This window comes from Heliangelus exortis, chromosome 3 (genome assembly GCF_036169615.1).
Source record: "Heliangelus exortis chromosome 3, bHelExo1.hap1, whole genome shotgun sequence".
Lineage (NCBI taxonomy): Eukaryota > Metazoa > Chordata > Aves > Apodiformes > Trochilidae > Heliangelus > Heliangelus exortis.
Genome location: NC_092424.1, coordinates 113,494,155 through 113,514,135, shown reverse-complemented (window position 1 = coordinate 113,514,135; position 19,981 = coordinate 113,494,155). Strand labels below are relative to the sequence as shown.

The 19,981-nt window shown below is 47.4% G+C and overlaps 1 protein-coding gene across 2 annotated transcripts in view; it reads right to left on the bottom strand.

Moving 5' to 3' along the window:
- ELP3 (elongator acetyltransferase complex subunit 3) overlaps positions 1–19,981 on the bottom strand; it is a 109,920-nt gene that overhangs the window by 30,241 nt on the left and 59,698 nt on the right. For both annotated transcript variants that reach the window (XM_071742259.1, XM_071742257.1), the window contains exon 10: positions 5,805–5,998. In XM_071742259.1, coding sequence (XP_071598360.1) covers positions 5,805–5,998 — 194 coding nt within the window. The remainder of the gene's footprint in view (positions 1–5,804; positions 5,999–19,981) is intronic.

The following is a 19,981-nucleotide window of genomic DNA, read 5'->3' as shown; positions in this document are numbered from 1 at the left end:
CTTGAAGTTAAGAATAAAACCAAGAGCTTCAAGACTCCAAGGTTCCCCTCCCCTTTCAACATCCAACTCCAACTTGGGTACAACTTTCAGCAGCATAAAGGAGGGTCCACGTTTTCTTTCCCCCCCCTGTTTCCCCTGCTGTTTGTCCTATAAAGCCAAAGGGTCTGTGAAAAAAAAGTTGAGGGGAAAACACAATTCGTTAACCACTTCATTTATTCACTTGGATTACTTGGAGCAAATAAAAGCACTGCAGGGCCAGCACAACATCCTTCAAAGAGCTTCAATTAGAGGAAATGAGCACTCCACATTGTGACTGAAGGACACACTGGAGGAGAGCAACATTTTCATCAGGGTATGTTAGATCTGCAGTGATAATCTAAATAAACGCCTTTTGTCTAATTATGGAACAACTCCAAGAAGTCAGGCTGAATGGATTTTTCCCTACAGGGACACAGAGAAAACATCCTGACATCTTCCAGCACCAGGTCTTTAGCTAAATCCAGAATCAGTAAATGAAACAGTAAATGAAGCACTGCAAATAAAAAATAGATTACAACATACAGTAACTTCAGCCTCTCTCATCTGCCTACCAGGGAGCAAAAGAAATTAAAAAATGAAATGTGAAAAAGCAGTTTTTCAGGGAAGAGGGAGCAAGACACAGGTTGCTCTTCCCCATTTCAGATGAGGGCAGAGTATTTAAATAAACATCCTGGGTGCATGGTGAGTGGCCAGGATAACCACTGATTCTGAGGCCCCACAAGACAGCATCATCCCAGGGATTTCAGGACTTGTTAAAATGCCAAACAAATACAGGGGAAGAGGGGATTAAATCCTAACCTTATTAAAGTTAATGTGCAATTTGCCAGAAGCTTCAACAGGGCCTATTTAATCCTCGATTTTGCAAACACTTTGCATTATTTAGGACACTTGTGAAGCAGCTGATTGAAGTGGTGAAAGTCTGAAGACCTTTACTCTGCTCCCAGCCCTGATCTATTTATTACATGATCTCAGTTGAGTAAGGTATTTCTTGTCTTCATGCCTACACCTCCCCAGCAGTACAGTGAAAATAACATTCATATAAAACATTGAGATGCACAGAAGGAAAAGTCTCAAGGTGTGAGGCACTACCCTGTCATTTCCCACCTTCTCACACACTGAAGCACTTCAGTGATAATGAGCTGCACAAACATTCAGGATAAATACAGTATTAAGCATCTCTGACAAGTACAAAGCATCCTGGAAAATATATTCTTCTTCAAACTCTTTTTTCTTTAAAACATTTTTTCCACTTGTTTTCCTGAAGACTTCTATAGTGTTTTGTCACTGACACCTTTCCCACCCTCAGCTAACTCCAATAATCATTATTTTGAGCACAGAATGGGTTGGGAGGGACCTTAAAGCTCATCCAGCTCCAACCCTCCTGCATGGTCAGGGACCCCTCCCCCAGCCCAGGGGGCTCCAAGCCCCATCCAACCTGGGCTGAGACACTGCCAGGGATGGGGCAGCCACAGCTTCCTTGGGCAACCTGGGCAACCAGGGGCTCAGCACCCTCACCCCAAGCAATTTCTCCCTCCCATCTCAGCCCCAGCTCCCCTCTCCCACCTCCAAACCCTTCCCCCTTGTCCTATCCCACTCCAGCCCAGCCAGGACATCACCTTATTCCAGGCCACCACTAACCCATGTCCCACACCTGAGAATCACAGAATGCTCATGGCTGGAAAGGACCTCTGAGATCACCAAGTCCAACCAAACAATTTCTCCCTCCCTCCCTCCCTCCCTGCCCAAGATCTCCTCTCCATCTCCCCTCTCCCAGCTGCAAACCCTTCCCCCTCGCAGGGTCCCATCCCTCCAGGCCCTTGTCCCAAGTCCCTCCCCAGCTTTCCTGGAGCCCCTTCAGGCACTGGAAGGTGCTCTAAGGTCTCCCCGTTGCAGCCTTCTCTTCTCCAGCCTCAACACCCCCAACTCTCTCAGCCTGGCTCCAGAGCAGAGCTGCTCCAGCCCTCCCAGCAGCTCCAGGGCCTCCTCTGCACTGGCTCCAACAGCTCCGTGTCCTTCTGCTGATGGGGACCCCAGGGATGGACACAGCTTTACCCCAGGGGGGGCTCCCCAGAGCAGAGCAGAGGGGACAATCCCCTCCCTGGCCCTGCTGCTCACACTCTGGGGGTGCAGCCCAGGACAGGGGGGGTTTAATGGCTTATGCTGAGCTTCTCCTCACCCAACACCCCAAGGCCTTTTCTTCAGGGTTGCTCTCAAATTCTTTTTTCCACCCAGCCTGGATTTATGCTTGGGATTGCCCAGACCCATTTCCCTTGCTGAGCTCCATGGGGTTTGCACTCACCCACCAGCTCTCCAGCCTGTCCAGGTCCCTCTGGGTGACCTCCCTTCCTTCCTCTGACTCAACCACACCACAGAGTTTGGTGCCAGCACCCACCCTACTGAGGGTCCACTGGACCCATGTCACCAACAAAGGTGTCACACAGCACCAGTCCCAGCACCGACCCCTCAGCAAGTGATGGGACTACAAAACCATGGAGTTCCTTTTGTTTCATCCAACCTGGTACGAGGGAACAGAGATCCCAAGCAGTGATCCTATTAAGGAGGAGCTCAGACACCTCAAGTCTTCTCCTGGTGGTGTCTGCTGCTCCTAAAGCTGCAGGCACACAGCAACCAGGCAGTCAGTCCACAGAGAGCTTGCAGTCACTTCTGTCTGGGACACAAGCTGCATCTGAAAGGATTTTGGAAATAGAGCCTGAAATGCAAGATATGAAGGTTGGAGGACTCAGGGCAGCAGGTTGGAGGGAAATGGAAAGGTCTTGGGGCAGCAATGGAGAATGGGGAGAAAGTTGCCTCACTGGAAGCAGTGTTGTGCACAGCCTGCAAATGTATGAATCTGGCTTTGCTCATTATTCTGCTACAGTCAGACAATGGCCATGAAAGCAATTTAGATCAAAGTAATAGCTTTTGGACTTGGTCCTGGAGGTGTCAAAATCAGTAATCACCACCAATAGGTTTCAGGGAACACGAGCCAGTCAGTAGGAAAACAGCTACACCACTGGCACATAATAACTGACAATCAGATGACAGCTGGATGGAGCTTGATGGTGTTGACAGAAGAAATCATAGTCAAGCTCAGGCAAATCAGCACCCCAAGCCAAGACTCCTCCAGGCCTGTCTTCCTTATGAGAAGACCTGCTAGGCTGCAAACTCATGCTGGCCTCTAAGAATAAACTTGTTTGGTCTAGCTAGAATCATAGAATCATAGAACTGGCTGGGTTGGAAGGGACCTCAGAGCTCATCAAGTCCAACCCTTGATCCACTCCCCCCGTGGTTCCCAGCCCATGGCACTGAGTGCCACATCCAGGCTCTTTTGAAATAGCTCCAGGGATGGAGAATCCACCCCTTCCCTGGGCAGCCCATTCCAATGCCTGATCACCCTCTCCAGAAAGAAATTCTTTCTCATGTCCAACCTAAACCTCCCCTGGCACAACTTGAGACCTCTTGTGCCCTCTTGTCTTGCTGAGAGTTGTCTGGGAAAAGAGCCCAACCCCCCCCTGGCTCCAACCTCCTTTCAGGATGTTGCAGAGAGTGATGAGGTCTCCCCTGAGCCTCCTCTTCTCCAGCCTCAACACCCCCAGCTCCCTCAGCCCTTCCTCACAGCACTTGTGCTGGATCCCTTCACAGCCTCCTTGCTCTTCTCTGGACCTGCTCCAGCACCTCAATCTCCTTCCTGAGCTGAGGGGCCCAGAACTGGACACAGGACTCAAGCTGTGGCCTCCCCAGGGCTGAGCACAGGGGCAGAATCCCTTCCCTGGACCTGCTGGCCACGCTCTTCCTGACACAGCCCAGGATGCCATTGGCCTTCTTGGCCACCTGGGCACACTGCTGCCTCCTCTTCAGCTTCCTGGCAATCCAGACTCCCAGCTCCCTTTCTGCCACTCTGTGCCCAGCCTGGAGCTCCCCATGGGGTTCTTGTGTTGAACCTCATCCCGTTGGGATCAGCCCAACTCTCCAGTCTGTCCAGGCCCCTCTGCAGAGCCCTCCATAGATATGATGCTATGGTTGAAGGCACCATGAGCAAAGGGGCCACTGCATCCAGAATCCATGAGGAAGGAGATGTGTGGGGAGGAAAGACAGAATTTTGCCTTTCATAAAGCTTCTGCCAGTGATCTGAAAAGCCTGGGCCAATATTAAGCAGGTATTTCCTGTAAGCCACGTTCTGTCTTCTTCATCAGTATCACATCTCTCTCCTCAGAGTTCTGCTACAGCCACGTTTCTCACAGAAACAAAAATCTGAAGGAAGAATTTCCTGGTCACTGAAACTCTCTGGGTTACTACAGACTGCTGGATCACAATCACATTCACAAGCCAAATCAAGCTTCATCATATTCATCTTTAAATTTGTGTTCTTTGGTACCTTTCTGAAGTTACCCCAGAATCCCAGTCTTGATAAAAAATTCCTTTTATTCAAGACTACTTCTTATTTTCTTTTTCTCTGCTCAATTCAAGTTCATTTCCCTTCTCTTACAGATTTACAGGAGGTCATTTATGTCCAGATCTACCCTCCAAACAAAAGACTGAAGCTCTTCTGCATGTATTTCCACAGCTCGTTTTTTTGAAGATGGAGATTATTTCAGACAAAGTGTTACCAAAGCCTTGTCTGGCTGCTGCATTTATACTTTCATCTCTAAAAAACAGTTATCCTGAAAAAAAAATGCTTTTCATGGCTGCATTCACCAGTAGCTTATCCATATTACAGACACTAAGAACTATTCCTCCTCTGCTATTTTCACATGGTCATCTGGTGGTTTGCAGCAAAATCCCCTCTAAATCTGGCCTCAGATTTCCTTGAACTGCACCTCATCCCATCACTGGGATGCTTCCCAGCCCTGCAAGGTTTCCTCAGTGCCACTTCTGTGTCATTGCAATTACATTTTGGGGTATAAACAGATGTTTGAGAAACTCCACTGAGAACCCAGAGCCCACATTTTCTTTGCCAAAGCAACCCAGAGCTTCTTGCCTTCAGCCACTTTCTTCTCTACCATTTTTCTCTGCTTCTACCTGTTCTGTCACATTTCTGAGAGGGCACAAAACCAAACCAGGTAGGGTGAGGTCTAACACCTGAGGCTTTCTCATTCTGCAGCCTCTTGGAGAGGGATTGTGTTGGCACCACTTCCAGCTCACGTTGTTGGGAGCCAACTGAGTGCTGCCTGCACATGCAAAACCAGGCAAGTATGTCACAGGCTCACTTCTTAATAACAGGCAGATGTAGGAGATAAAGGAAGAAAAATAATCCAAGGAAGACCCCCCATTGAAAATACAGGGCTAAATGGAAGTATTCTCTGTCATCCTGGGAGGTGAGTGATGGAAATAACAACATTACAATAGAACATTTCTGAAAACCCTGCAACACCCACAGGGAAAGAAAGGAAGTCTCTGTAGCCAAAAAAAATGACACACCTCCCAATAAATATGGGAAACACACAGTCAAGAGACAATTATCCATCAGTATCATTAAAGTGTTATGTGTGTTACATCCCAGGCTCTTGTTTGACTGGCAGCAAAAGTGGAGCCTCCAGAAAGCTTGAAGTTTTCTGGATGCATAAGAGAGGCAGCTCAATTCAAATAACTTCTCATCCTACTTGGCCTTTCCCATTCTGAACAGCTTGGAAGTAGTTAAAATAAATCTTTAGTGCATTAAAGCTGAAAAATAATAAAAGGCTGAGTCAGACCTTGCTGTAATCAGGGGAAGAATCCCTCCAAGTATGATAAATCAAGATAAAAGACCCCCCCCCATGGAATATTACCTCTGAACACGGTACACACGTGTCCATGGAGGGACAAGGGCCAGGATTCTGGCCACCAGATCCACAAGGGTGCTAGGGGGGTAGCTCTTGTATCTTCCAGTCTTCCAGAGCTCATAGAGCCCAGTGCCCCGGATCACTAGTGTTGGGTAGAGCTTCATCCCATCTGGGCGAAAAGCAGGATTCTCAAAAAACTCCTGTAAAAGTGGAACAAAAACTGCAAGTCAGGGCGAAACAAACTACGTTTCCTGGGGCTTCAGTGTCCCAGCAAAGCTGCTTTCAAGAGAGATTTTGTAAAAGGCAATTTTAAGTGAGGTTTGAGAATTATTGGCTGGCACTGAGTTTCCAGTATGTATCAGTTTCCAGCATTCTTTACTTTGAAATGAAGAGAGTATGTTCTAGATGTAAAGAAAAAGCCACTAAAGAAAAAAAAAATCCACATGACAATGCAACCAATCAAATCTGTGCATTACTTCTACCTTTCAGCATGAATTCAATAGATATTGCACCATTTATTGTAACAGACTCTGCACGGAATTAGAACAATAGAAATGAGTGTACTTATCTTCCATCTCAGCAGACCCCATTTAGAGATTAATCAATGTGTCTGGGACACATCATTTGAATAGCAATGAAGAAAATAAAAACCCAGATTCATTCAACAATGCTGTTCTGAACAATTCTGGAGAAGGGGAGGACAAAATATCTCCTGAGAACTCAGAATCACAGAATCTCAGGGGTTGGAAGGGACCTCTGAAGATCAACTCCAACCAGAGCAGGACCAAAACTCAGGCAGGATGCAGAAATGCATCCAGAGGGGTCCTGAAAGGCTCCAGAGAAGGAGACTCCACAACCTCTCTGGGGAGGCTGTTCCAGGGCTCTGTAACCCTTACAGTAAAGAAATTCTTCCTCGTGCTGAGGTGGAACTCCCTGTGCTCTGTCTTGAATCCATTGCCCCTTGTCTTATCACAAGACACAAGTGAGAAGCGGTTGTTCCTCACATATTTAGACACATTGATTAATCCCCTCTCACTCTTCTCTCCAGACTAAACAGCCCCAGGTCCCTCAGCCTTTCTTCCTAAGGCAGGAGTTTCAGTCCCCAACTCCTCTGCTTAGATCCTAGCACAGAACTGCAAAGTGATCACCACTTGATCCCCCTGCTCAGCAATCACTTTGGATTTTGGCAGAATAAATTTCAGTAATGGTCCCTCAAGGGTTGGTACTGGGACCAGTGCTGTTTAACATCTTTGTCAGACACATGGAGAGTGGGATGGAGTTTGCTGAGGACACCAAAGTGTGTGGTGAAGTCACCAGGCTGGAGGGAAGGGATCCATCCAGAGGGACCTGGCCAGGCTGGAGAAGTGGAATCCTGCAAACTGCAGAACCAAGGGCAAGGTTGTGCAGCTGGGTGGAGGCAATCCCATGGAGAAATAGAGGTTGGGAGGAGAAAGGATTGAGGGCAGCCCTGAGGAGAAGGACTTGGGGGTGGGGGTGGTGGAGCAGAAGCTCAACATGAGCCCTCAGGGTGTGCTTGGAGCCCAGAACCCAACCATGTCCTGGGCTGCAGCAAAAGAAGCACAGACAGGGGTCGAGGGAGGGGATTCTCCCCCTCTGCTCTGCTCTGCTGAGACCCCACCTGGAGTTGTGTGTCCAGTTCTGGAGTCCCCAACAGCAGAAGGACACAGAGCTCCTGGAAGGTGTCCAGAGCAGAGCCACTCAAATGCTCAGAGGGCTGAGCACCTCGCTGGGAAGCCAGGCTGAGGGCTTGGGGTTGTTCAGCCTGGAGAAGAGGAGGCTCCCAGGTGAGCTCAGAGCAACCTCCCAATATCTGAAGGGGCTCCAAGAAAGCTGGGGGAGGGCTTTGGACACGGGGGGGTAGGGAGAGGACAAGGGAAATGGGTTAAAACTGGAAGAGGGGAGATTGAGGTTGGACATGAGGAAGAAATTCTTGAATTTGAGCCCCAGGTTGCCCAAGGAAGCTGTGGCTGCCCCATCCCTGGCAGTGTCTCAGCCCAGGTTGGATGGGGCTTGGAGCCCCCTGGGCTGGGGGAGGGGTCCCTGACCATGGCAGGGGGTGGGAACTGGGTGAGCTTTAAGGTCCCTTCCAACCCAAACCATTCTGTCATTCTGTGATTCTTTCCAACATGGGAGCCTCACAGTAATAAAATAAAAAACCAAACAAGTTTCTTAAGGTGAGTTAATGGCAGGTTACTGAGGTCCCAGCAGTTGCTGAGCTAACTTTGGTCCTCACCAGCACTTGGCTGAAGTGCTTCAACACATTCATATGGCCAGCACCCAAGTCAGACATTTTGCTATGTTTCCTACTGCTGCTGTGAGTTAAACCACCTCCTGGTCCTCCAGCAAGCCCCAAGGATGGAATAAAATGCTGTCAGCAAGCTGATGGGAGCAGAATCTTCCCACCTGGGCAGATCTAAGCAGCTCTGTTGGTTTCACTGTGCTTCACAAAACCATTATTTCAACAGGACAAAAAGCAGCCAATGTTTTGCTGTTAGATTCAGCACACCCAAATGGATCAGCACAGCTTGAAATGCATGAAAAATCCAGCAGAAGGACAGGGAAGAGGAGAGCAAGGTCAGAGAAATAGTGGGGCCACGTCAGCCCAAGCCATTCCTGGCAGCATCTCTGCCTAAGCCTGGGGCCAGCTCCAGCAGGCTCTGCCACCCAACCTGCTGTGCAGCTCCAGAGGCAAAGAAAGCAGAGAGAAAATCCAGCTGAAAAAAAGGAAGCTGTTAAAAAACACCTCTTTTGGGCAGATCAGCCTCCTGAGCTATTTATTCACTCATGACAGAGAGAGAGGGAAAACTGAGTCAGTTGGAGAGACAAAAGAAGATCTGGACCATGGATGAAGTCATGGAATAGTTTGGGTGGGAAGGGACCACCAGAACCACCTGCAACCAGATCAGGGTTCTCAGAACTCACTCCAGCCTCACCTGGAGTGGTTCAAGGGATGGGGTTTCCACCACCTCTTTGGACAGCCTGGGCCAGTGTCTCACCACTCTCAGCTTAAACAATTTCTTTCTTCTATCCAGGCTGAATCTCCCCTCTTCCAGTTTCAAACCATCAGCCCTTGTCCCCTGCTAAAAGGTTTGTCCCCACCTTTCTTATAGGCTCACTTTAAGACTTGAAAGGCCACAATAAGGTCTCCCCAAAGCCTTCTCTACTTCAGAACCCCAAAACTGGGGCTTGCTGCTCCAAAATTCACTGTCAAACCCTTCCTTCATGAGCTCATGAAGCTTCAGCCATCACCACCCCAGCAGCACTGCTGGCTGAAGGAGGAGTAAGTCCTGGATGGCCCCATAAAGACAAAAAAAACCCAACCCCAAGGGGTCAGGCACTGGTTTGGAATTTTGCAGGGAAGTTTCAACTCGGCTCAACTCACTGAGTTACCTGCAGTATCAAAACAAAACAATTGTGCCAAAAGCTGCTGCCAGAACCCCATCCAGGCACAGCCCCATGGCACTCACCTCCTCAGAGCATCAAAAAAACTATTTGGTTCTCCACCCTTAGCCTCCAGGAGGGATAACTAACTCATTGCTCCTCAAAAGGTACCCAAGACACAAGACCAACCATCTCAGACAGGTTGTGGCCCACTCAGCTCTGCTGGCTGAAAAGGAAAAGGTTTAGAAGGGAGTTGGCCAAAGGCAGATCAAGATCAAGTCTGAACCTCAGTGCCAAGGTGCTGTCTCTGGAGTGGGTGCAGATACAAAAACACTCCAGAAACACTCCTGTTCCTCACGACTCTCACGCGGCCACCACGGGATGAAGAAACAGATTTATTTTGCTACCTTAATGAAAGAACAAAAGCTTTGTCATCACCTCTGAGGATAAACCATAAATTACTTCCCTGGAGGCACTCTGGGCTGGTTTGTGCTGCGGATGTGAGGATTCCCTGCCCACACCTCCAGCCCCAACATCCTGCTCCCACCCTCATGCCAGCTCCAGCTCCTGATGGATCCTTGGCCAAGCTGGTGAGGCCACAGCTTGAGTCCTGTGTCCAGTTCTGGGCCCCTCAGCTCAGGAAGGAGATTGAGGTGCTGGAGCAGGTCCAGAGAAGAGCAAGGAGGCTGGGAAGGGATCCAGCACAAGTGCTGTGAGGAAGGGCTGAGGGAGCTGGGGGTGTTGAGGCTGGAGAAGAGGAGGCTCAGGGGAGACCTCATCACTCTCTCCAACTCCCTGAAAGGAGGTTGGAGCCAGGGGGGGGTTGGGCTCTTTTCCCAGGCAACTCTCAGCAAGACAAGAGGGCACAAGAGGTCTCAAGTTGTGCCAGGGGAGGTTTAGGTTGGACATTAGAAAGAATTTCTTTCTGGAGAGGGTGATCAGGCATTGGAATGGGCTGCCCAGGGAAGGGGTGGATTCTCCATCCCTGGAGATATTTCAAAAGAGCCTGGATGTGGCACTCAGTGCCATGGGCTGGGAACCACGGGGGGAGTGGAGCAAGGCTTGGACTTGATGAGCTCTGAGGTCCCTTCCAACCCAGCCCATTCTATGATTCTGTGATTCTATGACACCTCAATAATGTGAGAGAACCCAACATGAATTTTGGGGAGAGCACCCCTCTTTTCTTTTAGTGTTGGGATGGCTTCCAGAGCAGTCTGCTGAGCACCACTGATGAACCACAGAGTATCTCAAGTGGAAAGGAAGGATTAAAGATCATCCAGTCCAACTCCCAGAAAGGAATTAAGGTCAGAACCAGGAGTTGTCCCCAAGAGACAGCCAGGAATCAGCATGTCTGCTTCAGCATGTCTGCTAAATGCCTCCCCTCTGCTCCAAGGGTTCAGTTTGACTTTACAGGTCAATACTGTCACTGATGGCTGGCAGCAAAGGCAGATCCACTCTGCCCTTGGCTGACCAGAGAATGGGTTGGGTGGGAAGGGAAGTGAGGAACCAAGAGAGGAACCAGAGCCAGGCTGGTATTCTGTGTTATTAATATAAAATAAAACCTTGAATCATGTGGTCCAGATTCCTTTCAACTAATTGGAAAAGAGGAAGAAGTGTGAGACAGAGAACCTTCCAGGGAAGGCAGCTCTGGCCACAGAGCTGCATTTTCCTGAAGAAAAAAAAAAATTAGATTTTTCACAGAATCATAGAATGGTTTAGGTTGGGAGGGACCTCAAAGCTCATCCAGTTCCAACCCCTTTCCATGGTCAGGGACCCCTCCCCCAGCCCAGGGGGCTCCAAGCCCCATCCAACCTGGGCTGAGACACTGCCAGGGATGGGGCAGCCACAGCTTCCTTGGGCAACCTGGGCAACCAGGGGCTCAGCACCCTCACAGCAAAAAATTTCTTCTTAATCTCTAACCCAAATCCTCCTCTTCCAGTTGGAAACCATTACCTTTGTCCCATCACTAAATGACCCCTCTTATCACTTCTTCTGCACTGCCCCTGATGCAAAGAGAGCAGTGGGGGAATAAAAAATAAATCACTGGAGTAATTTCCAAACCAGTCAGCTGCAGCAGGTGTATGATCCAAAGTCACACAGTGCATGAGGTGGTGTAGGGTCAGAAAAATAAGTCAGAATCCTGCTGTCCTGAAACAACCCAAAAAGACAGACTTCCATCTTTTGTGGGTGCTTAGAGGGGTTTCAATGTAAAATAAAGCAACTGTGAAAGAAGGAATAAGAATAAGGAAGAAGAATATTGTGTAAGGTGATTGTTCTGAGGAGAGGAGCTTTCTGACAAAGAGGCACTGAAGAAGACATTCAGGTAAGAAAGCAATGATCCCTCCCCAGTCAGATCCAGGAAGGCAAAGAAACCATCCCAGCAAAGAAAAAAAGGCTCCCCCAGTAAGGTTTTGTATTAATATTCACAACAATGCTGAACTAGAACACAAAAGCACACATGATTCACCAGCCAGAGTATTTAAACATGCCCTGCTTTGCATTGCAGATTAAAAAGGAGGCATCAACACAGCACTGAGGGTGAAGCCACCCAACAGTCAAAGGCAAGGTCAGAAGTTAAGGTTGCTCATCACATCCTGAATTTTGCCACTTGATATGCACTGCACATTTTACCCCAATATGTTGAGCTGCCTGATAAGGCTACTTTATATGTCAGCAATGCTGTCACTGAAAAAAAAGCAACATATTTTCATATTTGTTAACCTATTTCTCACAATATTCCTCAAGCTTAATTATTTCAAAAGTAATTGATTTCAAATGCTAAAGAAAAGCAGTGCCTCCCTTTTTTTTTTTTTTTCCCCTGAGCCTCTTTTTCCAGCAGTAAACTTTAAACAGTGTCTGTAAATCCCAATATTTAAAGGCTTAACCTTTCCCCATTTACAAACAGCTTTGATTAAGTCTCCGGTGAAACAAAGGAACTATAAAATCCTAACACATGCCAAGCTTCACTAGGAATTGTAGCCTTTTCTTTTTTTAATTAGACACCTTAAAAGGTGTCTTCAACTGATAAAAACCTTCAGAACACTTCACTGCCAAAACAAATCCAATCCCTACAGCAAGGTTTGTTCCAGAGGCCACCATCCATAGCAGCACCAAAGTCAACAGGAGGCTTTCCACAGGCTCTAGCAAGTGCTCAATCAGGGCTTAAATCCACCTCTGCTAATGCCCTGTGAATTTAGAGGTTAAAGATGACCTAGAGAGAAAGGATTCTTACCTATTTCCAGCCTTTTTTGAATCACTTGAGGATGCAGCTCTGGCATGCATGAATATTCCAACTGGAAGCACATGTAACTTCAAAGCAATTTTCTTTGAACTTGAAGGTATCTCCCCTCTAGCTAAAGACTGGGAGCCAAGGAGCATTTAACACTGCTCTTAGAATAAAGTTGGATGCCAGGGCAAAAATTTAAATTTGTGCATGTAGACAATAGGCAGGATGTGAGAGATTACCACAGAGCTTGAGTAGGAATAAATAAAAAAAAAGGTCTACTCAGATCAGCTGAAATTTAAATGAGCTGGAAGCTCGTGTAGAGTTCTTCATAATTTTTCTTATAACCTTGCCCAGTTTGTGAGGAATTAGAGAAAAGCTGAGTATTTTTTTCACGTGAAAAATGAGTAACCAGAACATCCCGGAATTTGCTCTTTTATTTTTCTTGCTTCACCTGAGCTTCATTAAACATCCTTTCCTTGTAGGAACAGCTGCTGGGTGAATTACAAACAATGAATCTTAATAAGATCCCATCAACACACAGCCAGTCTACAAGGTTATACAAGTTGGCCACTACCATGTTTTATGAGAAGAATAATTGATTTTAGTAGCATATGCCTTTGTTGTAGAAGTTCCCTGTTATTAAAGCTAATGGCATCTACAGGATTCATTCATCCACCACCTCATACACTCACTGCCACTATGAATAATCAGGGTCTAATGAGTGTAAAATTAGTTATTTAGATGCCAAGAAAGCCACTGATTTTTCCATCAAGGCAGACGTATCCAAGCACACACTGAAATCCTTTTGTCCAACTCCCATCAATGCCTCTGACTCTTGAAAAATTGCATGACATTGTAATTACTGTCCGAGAAAACAGACATCAGTTGGAACCCAAAAGTCAGTGGGACACGATGTGAAGTGAAAAAAAAACAAAAAGAGAATTAAAAAAAGAAGAGATGGAATCGGGAGCTGGAGTCCTGAACTCAGGTTTCACTTTCATGTGTGTTTGCAATAACCTTTCAAAACTTGTGTATTTATTCACTTGTGTATCTGCCCAGAGCTGCAACAGAAAGGTCAAACTATATGGGATCATAATGAGACCAAATGATGCTTTATTCCCATTTTCAGGTTCAGTAAGAGCACAAAGAGCACAAAATTAAAAGCTTATACCTGGCACTTTTAATCCGATTTGACCGACCACTGTAAGTACAGAACAAACCACAAATGTGTTTTGAAGACAACCAAAAGCTGCAGTTTTCCTCAAAGAGAAAATATTACCTAATGGGATTCCATTTAATCTTTTTACAGACCAAAGATTCAGTTGCAATCTTTAATCTCCTGGCTCTCAAGATGTTCAGCCCTTTGAGGAGATAGCAGTTATGGGATAAATGCACCAATTTTTAAAAGCAATTTGCTAAAATGTCAGGATTTGTTAAAAAATAAAGGTCACCAAAATCCTATATTTTTAATGACTGCCCACTAGAAATCAGATGCCACTCAACCTGATTCTTTAATTGTTTCCTTTACTAGAGCCCCTGCATTGAACAGATGATTAAATTCATGCCTGACTACATTAAGATGAACATTATCTTAACTCTCCACATTACAGCACTCCTTATCTCCATCACCTATATTGTTTATAATTATGAAAACTTGAAAGCTACTGCCTTGAATGACACATCCAGCTCTATAGGGAATGAACTATCACTCAGCAGTTTAATTATATGCATTAACAGAAGCTTGTGGCTCAAAAGTGTGGCTCCATTTTGACTCCGAATTTGCATTTCTTTTTTTTTTTTTTAATTTTTTTTTTTTTTTTTTTTGATAAATGCTCATCTAATTAAAATGTACTGATAGGAGCTGCATTCAGTGCTGCTGCCAATGGCCCAGTGACCGAGAAACAGAGCCTGGACTGTGCCTTTCTGCTGCCTTTGGAGCAGCCTGGGGACACACACCCCACCTGAGGAGCAGGGAGAGGCTGTGCCAAGAGCAAGCTGAGAAACAGGCATCTTAAAGTCACTTAACAGCAAAATCTTTCAGTTCTGTGACCTCAGACTTCCTACTAAGCTACCAGAACACAGTGAGATGCTGCTCGTTAGCTGCTCTGGACACCATCTGTCTGCAGATTGAGATTTGTGATAAATGAGGTTTTAGAGCTGGTTCTCCCCTCAGTGGGGTAGTGATGGAAATGAATGGGATCGACTGAGCTGCATCCCTCAGGATTGTTCCCTCTGCTCTGGGGAGACCCCCCTGGGGTAAAGCTGTGTCCATCTCTGGGGTCCCCATCAGCAGAAGGACACGGAGCTGTTGGAGCCAGTGCAGAGGAGGCCCTGGAGCTGCTGGGAGGGCTGGAGCAGCTCTGCTCTGGAGCCAGGCTGAGAGAGTTGGGGGTGTTGAGGCTAGAGAAGAGAAGGCTGCAACGGGGAGACCTTAGAGCACCTTCCAGTGCCTGAAGGGGCTCCAGGAAAGCTGGGGAGGGACTTGGGACAAGGGCCTGGAGGGATGGGACCCTGTGAGGGGGAAGGGTTTCCAGCTGGGAGAGGGGAGATGGAGAGGAGAATCCCAGAGAAGCAAAGATGAGGAGGGAAATCAGTGTCCCAGAGGCAATCCTTGCCCTGAGATCTGGTTTGGTCAATAAACTGGAGTGGTGCTGGGTCCATCTCTGGGGTCCCCATCAGCAGAAGGACACGGAGCTGTTGGAGCCAGTGCAGAGGAGGCCCTGGAGCTGCTGGGAGGGCTGGAGCAGCTCTGCTCTGGAGCCAGGCTGAGAGAGTTGGGGGTGTTCAGCCTGGAGAAGAGTCCCTCCCCAGCTTTCCTGGAGCCCCTTCAGGCACTGGAAGGTGCTCTAAGGTCTCCCCATTGCAGCCTTCTCTTCTCCATTCACATCAGCACACAGCTGGGATGGTTTAAACACTCCTGCTGCAGGGGGTGATGTGCATTCACATCTTAGCAGGTTTATTGGAATGCCCAGTGCTGAGCTGAACTCAACTTCTGTCAGCAAATTGCAACCAGGAGAGTTTTTTCCAAAGCAACTGAGCTGTAAATGCTCCTTTCATTCTACTCATGCTCCTTGGAGGGACAGTAGAAAACCTCCAGCAATGGGCTAAAATTGCCCTAAGAGCAACAACACCCATCTGCTTGTCTCCTCTCCTCTTCCTCTTCCTCTTCCTCTTCCTCTTCCTCTTCCTCTTCCTCTTCCTCTTCTTCTCTTCTCTCTTCTCTTCTCTTCTCTCTCTCTCTTCTCTTCTCTTCTCTTCTCTTCTCTTCTCTTCTCTTCTCTCTTCTCTTCTCTTCTCTTCTCTTCTCTTCTCTTCTCTTCTCTTCTCTTCTCTTCTCTTCTCTTCTCTTCTCTTCTCTTCTCTCCTCTTCCTCTTCCTCTTCCTCTTCTTCTCTTCTCTCTTCTCTTCTCTTCTCTTCTCTTCTCTTCTCTTCTCTTCTCTTCTCTTCTCTTCTCTTCTCTTCTCTTCTCTTCTCTTCTCTTCTCTTCTCTTCTCTTCTCTTCTCTTCTCTTCTCTCCTCTCCTCTCCTCTCCTCTCCTCTCCTCTCCTCTCCTCTCCTCTCCTCTCCCCTCTCCCTCCCCTCCCCTCCCCTCCCCTCCCCTCCCCTCCCCTCCCCTCCCCTCCCCTCCCCTCCCCTCCCCTCCCCTCCCCTCCCTCCCCTCCCCTCCCCTCCCCTCCCCTCCCCTCCCCTCCCCTCCCCTCCCCTCCCCTCCCCTCCCCTCCCCTCCCCTCCCCTCCCCTCCCCTCCCCTCCCCTCCCCTCCCCTCCCCTCCCCTCCCCTCCCCTCCCCTCCCCTCCCTTCCCTTCCCTTCCCTTCCCTTCCCTTCCCTTCCCTTCCCTTCCCTTCCCTTCCCTTCCCTTCCCTTCCCTTCCCTTCCCTTCCCTTCCCTTCCCCTTCCCTTCTCCCTTCTCCCTTCTCCCTTCTCCCTTCTCCCTTCTCCCTTCCCCCTTCTCCCTTCCCCCTTCCCCCTTCCCCCTTCTCCCTTCTCCCTTCTCCCCTCTCCCCTCTCTCCTCACCCCCAACTCTCTCAGCCTGGCTCCAATGGCTCCGTGTTGCTGAACCAGAGCTCTCTGATGCAAACACAATGCAGCCCAGCAACATTTTTAATGAGCCTGCTCTGAAATGAATGTGTTTCTTTACAAATCTGTTATTTTATCTAAATGCTGTCATCAGTCTCTGTAAAACTGACTCACAGATCAACTAAAGTCACTTCTGCTTAATGTCTGCTCTGCAAATCTCCCACTGATGGAGTGATGGGGCAAAAGTTTTTTAAAAGTTCTTTAAAGCAGATGTTCTTTAAGGTCTCTTCCAACCCAATCCAATCCAAACTATTCTGATTCTACAATCCAAATTTCCTGCTCTTCTGAGAGCACCTGTGAAACCCTCTGAACCCCAGGGCACAAATACCACTGTCCAGTTAAATTTATAACTTTCCTATTAACAGCTACATAATAAAATCCAGCTCCTAACCACATTTCCCCATATAATATATATATTATATACATATATATATATATACACACGTATACATAAAGCCCAACACTTCTGCCATAAGAGATACAATTTTGCAGTGATGCTCAGCACCTAATTTTAGCTCATTTGCCTTTAAACCTCTTCAATAATAATAAATATTAGTGGGCAGAAAAACAGCCCATCAGAGACCACAGGAAGGGAAAATGAATGGCAGGTGAAACAAAAAAGTTTTGTTTCATATTCATCTTGCATTTCATTTTGCCAGTCTTGAAATTCCCAAAGGAAGGGGCTCAAAATAGTAAAGAAGTTTATCAGCAGCACATCCCTGCAGACCTTGAGATGTCTTACTGAGCTACTACAATGGCACAAATTAGCAAAAAAAAAAATAAAAAGAGGACTTGCCTGCTGGTGTCCAGAGTGAGGAGTTTAAAGGACTTTGTAAATCACCCTTCACGGGGCAGGAAGCTGTTGTGCTCCTGCCTTCAGCCTCCAAAGCCTCAACTCCACATGCCAAAGGAACTTTTCCAGAAGTGCCCAACACAAATGAATCCTCATAATCTTAGGCACAGAAAATCCCAGAATCCCAGAGTGGTTTGGGTTGGAAAGGACCTTAAAGCTCATCCAGTTCCAACCCCCCTGCATGGTCAGGGACCTCTCCCCCAGCCCAGGGTGCTCCAAGCCCCATCCAACCTGGGCTGAGACACTGAGTCCACTTTTAATGAAGGCTACAGATTCTTTTCAACTAATTGGAAAAGAGGAGGAAGTGTGAGACAGAGAACCTTCCAGGGAAGGCAGCTCTGGCCACACAGCTGCGTTTTCCTGAAGAAAAAAAAAATTAGATTTTTCATAGAATGATAGAATGGGTTGGGTTGGAAGGGACCTTAAAGCTCATCCAGTTCCAACCCCCTGCATGGTCAGGGACCCCTCCCCCAGCCCAGGGGGCTCCAAGCCCCATCCAACCTGGGCTGAGACACTGCCAGGGATGGGGCAGCCACAGCTTCCTTGGGCAACCTGGGGCTCAAATTCAAGAATTTCTTCCTCATCTCCAACCTCAATCTCCTCTCTTCCAGTTTTAACCCATTTCCCTTGTCCTCTCCCTACCCCCCCGTGTCCAAAGCCCTCCCCCAGCTTTCTTGGAGCCCTTTAGATATTGGGAGGTTGCTCTGAGCTCACCTGGGAGCCTCCTCTTCTCCAGGCTGAACAACCCCAAGCCCTCAGCCTGGCTTCCCAGGGAGGTGCTCAGCCCTCTGAGCATTTGAGTGGCTCTGCTCTGGACACCTTCCAGGAGCTCTGTGTCCTTCTGCTCTTGGGGACTCCAGAACTGGACACACAACTCCAGGTGGGCTCTCACATGGGGTCTTCTGTGAGGTGGTAGTGTTTATTCATAATAATATTCATAATAATTTATTCACCTCCCTGGCAGTGTCTCAGCTTGGAGCACCCTGGGCTGGGGGAGGTGTCCCTGACCATGCAGGAACAAACTGCACTTGGGTTGCAAAGAAACCATGAAGTTGGTGACCAAGTAACTGAGAAGAGGACTTGGCACACAGACATGAACCTGTCTGCAGTGAGTTATTTACAAGACTATGCACCTACCATATGAAAATCCAAGTATTGCACTAACTTAATTTATCAATGTCTCTTCCACCAAAAAGACTGTCAAGGGAAGTTACTCTGTCATTCACCAGCTTAATTGCATCAAAAAAGTGTTGCCCTAACTTTGCTCTGTCTTCTGCATTAAAAACAATTATTTTAAATAGAATCATTGTCTACAGATTCAAATTTCCCCAGTGAATGGTGGGCAAAGATTATCTCATTCAGTTCTTAAAGAAAAAGAGAAAATAGGGATCACTGATAACTGGGAGATGTGTTTCAGGGCTTTGATGTTTGAAAATTGAAACATAATGGGAATATTTAAACATTTCATTCTGCTTGCTCTATTTATAGAATCATTTGGTTGGAAAAGGCCATTAAGATCATCAAGTCCAAGCCTTAATTTAGCACACTCTGCAGTCCACCACTAAATGTCCCTAAGCACCACATCCTTTAAATCCCTCCTGGGATGGTGACTCAACCACTTCAGTGGTTGAGTCTTCCAGTTCCTGACAACCCTTTCAGTAAAGATTTTTTTTCCCCTTCAAACCTCCCCTGGGACAACTTGAGGCTGTTTCCTCTTATCCTGTCACTTGTTATTTGGGAGAAGTATCACAAATCCCCTAAATCTCTGTGGTGTAGGGAAGTGCTGCTGCCAGACAAGGAGGGAACATGCCTGCCTCTCATCCCACCCCTCCACAGTCTCTTTTTAGCCCTGGACTGTCAGGATCTACAGCTGCCTCTTGTCTAATGCTCTGCTGGAGAGTTGCTCTCTCCAAGTTTGCACAGAACTTACTACAGGGAGCTCCTTGCCTGCACCAGTCCCCAGCACTGCTGCTCTACAACTCAATAAGGAGAGGAGACATTTAACATTTGGGAGAAGCCTTGGGCATCAGCAGCTTGACCTTGGAGCAGGGTTTTGATGCCTGAACACAGCACCAAGCAGAACACCAAGACAAATCTCTCCAGATTGTGCTCACTGCACCGAGCAGTCCCATCTGCTCTGGCTTGCAGGTGCTCCAAGTGAGTCTCCATTTATTACGCAGTTTTGGAGAAACCCAGGAGAATACCTCAATCAATCTGCTGTGAAGTTTCACCTTCACTTTTTCCAGGCACAGAACTCTGGTCTTTATGTTGCTGGAAGGGTCAGCTTTCCCCTAGGGCTAAGTAGAGGAAATATGGCATTTTTCATTGTCTTAAGTACACAGCTATTGCAACAGAGATTCCTGTAAAGCGTGGCTCCTACCCTAAAAAAACATTGAGGCCAGCAACTCTGTGATGGTTTTGATGCTTTAAATCTCCTTCATCAGACCTCTCTTTTCCATAAGGAGCAACAATACTTGGATTTTCATATGGTAGGTGCATAATCTTGTAAATAACTCACTGCAGACAGGTTCATGTCTGTGTGCCAAGTCCTCTCCTCAGTTACCCGGTCACCATCTTCATGGTTGCTTTGCAACCCAAGTGCAGTTTCTTCCTGGGTTTCAT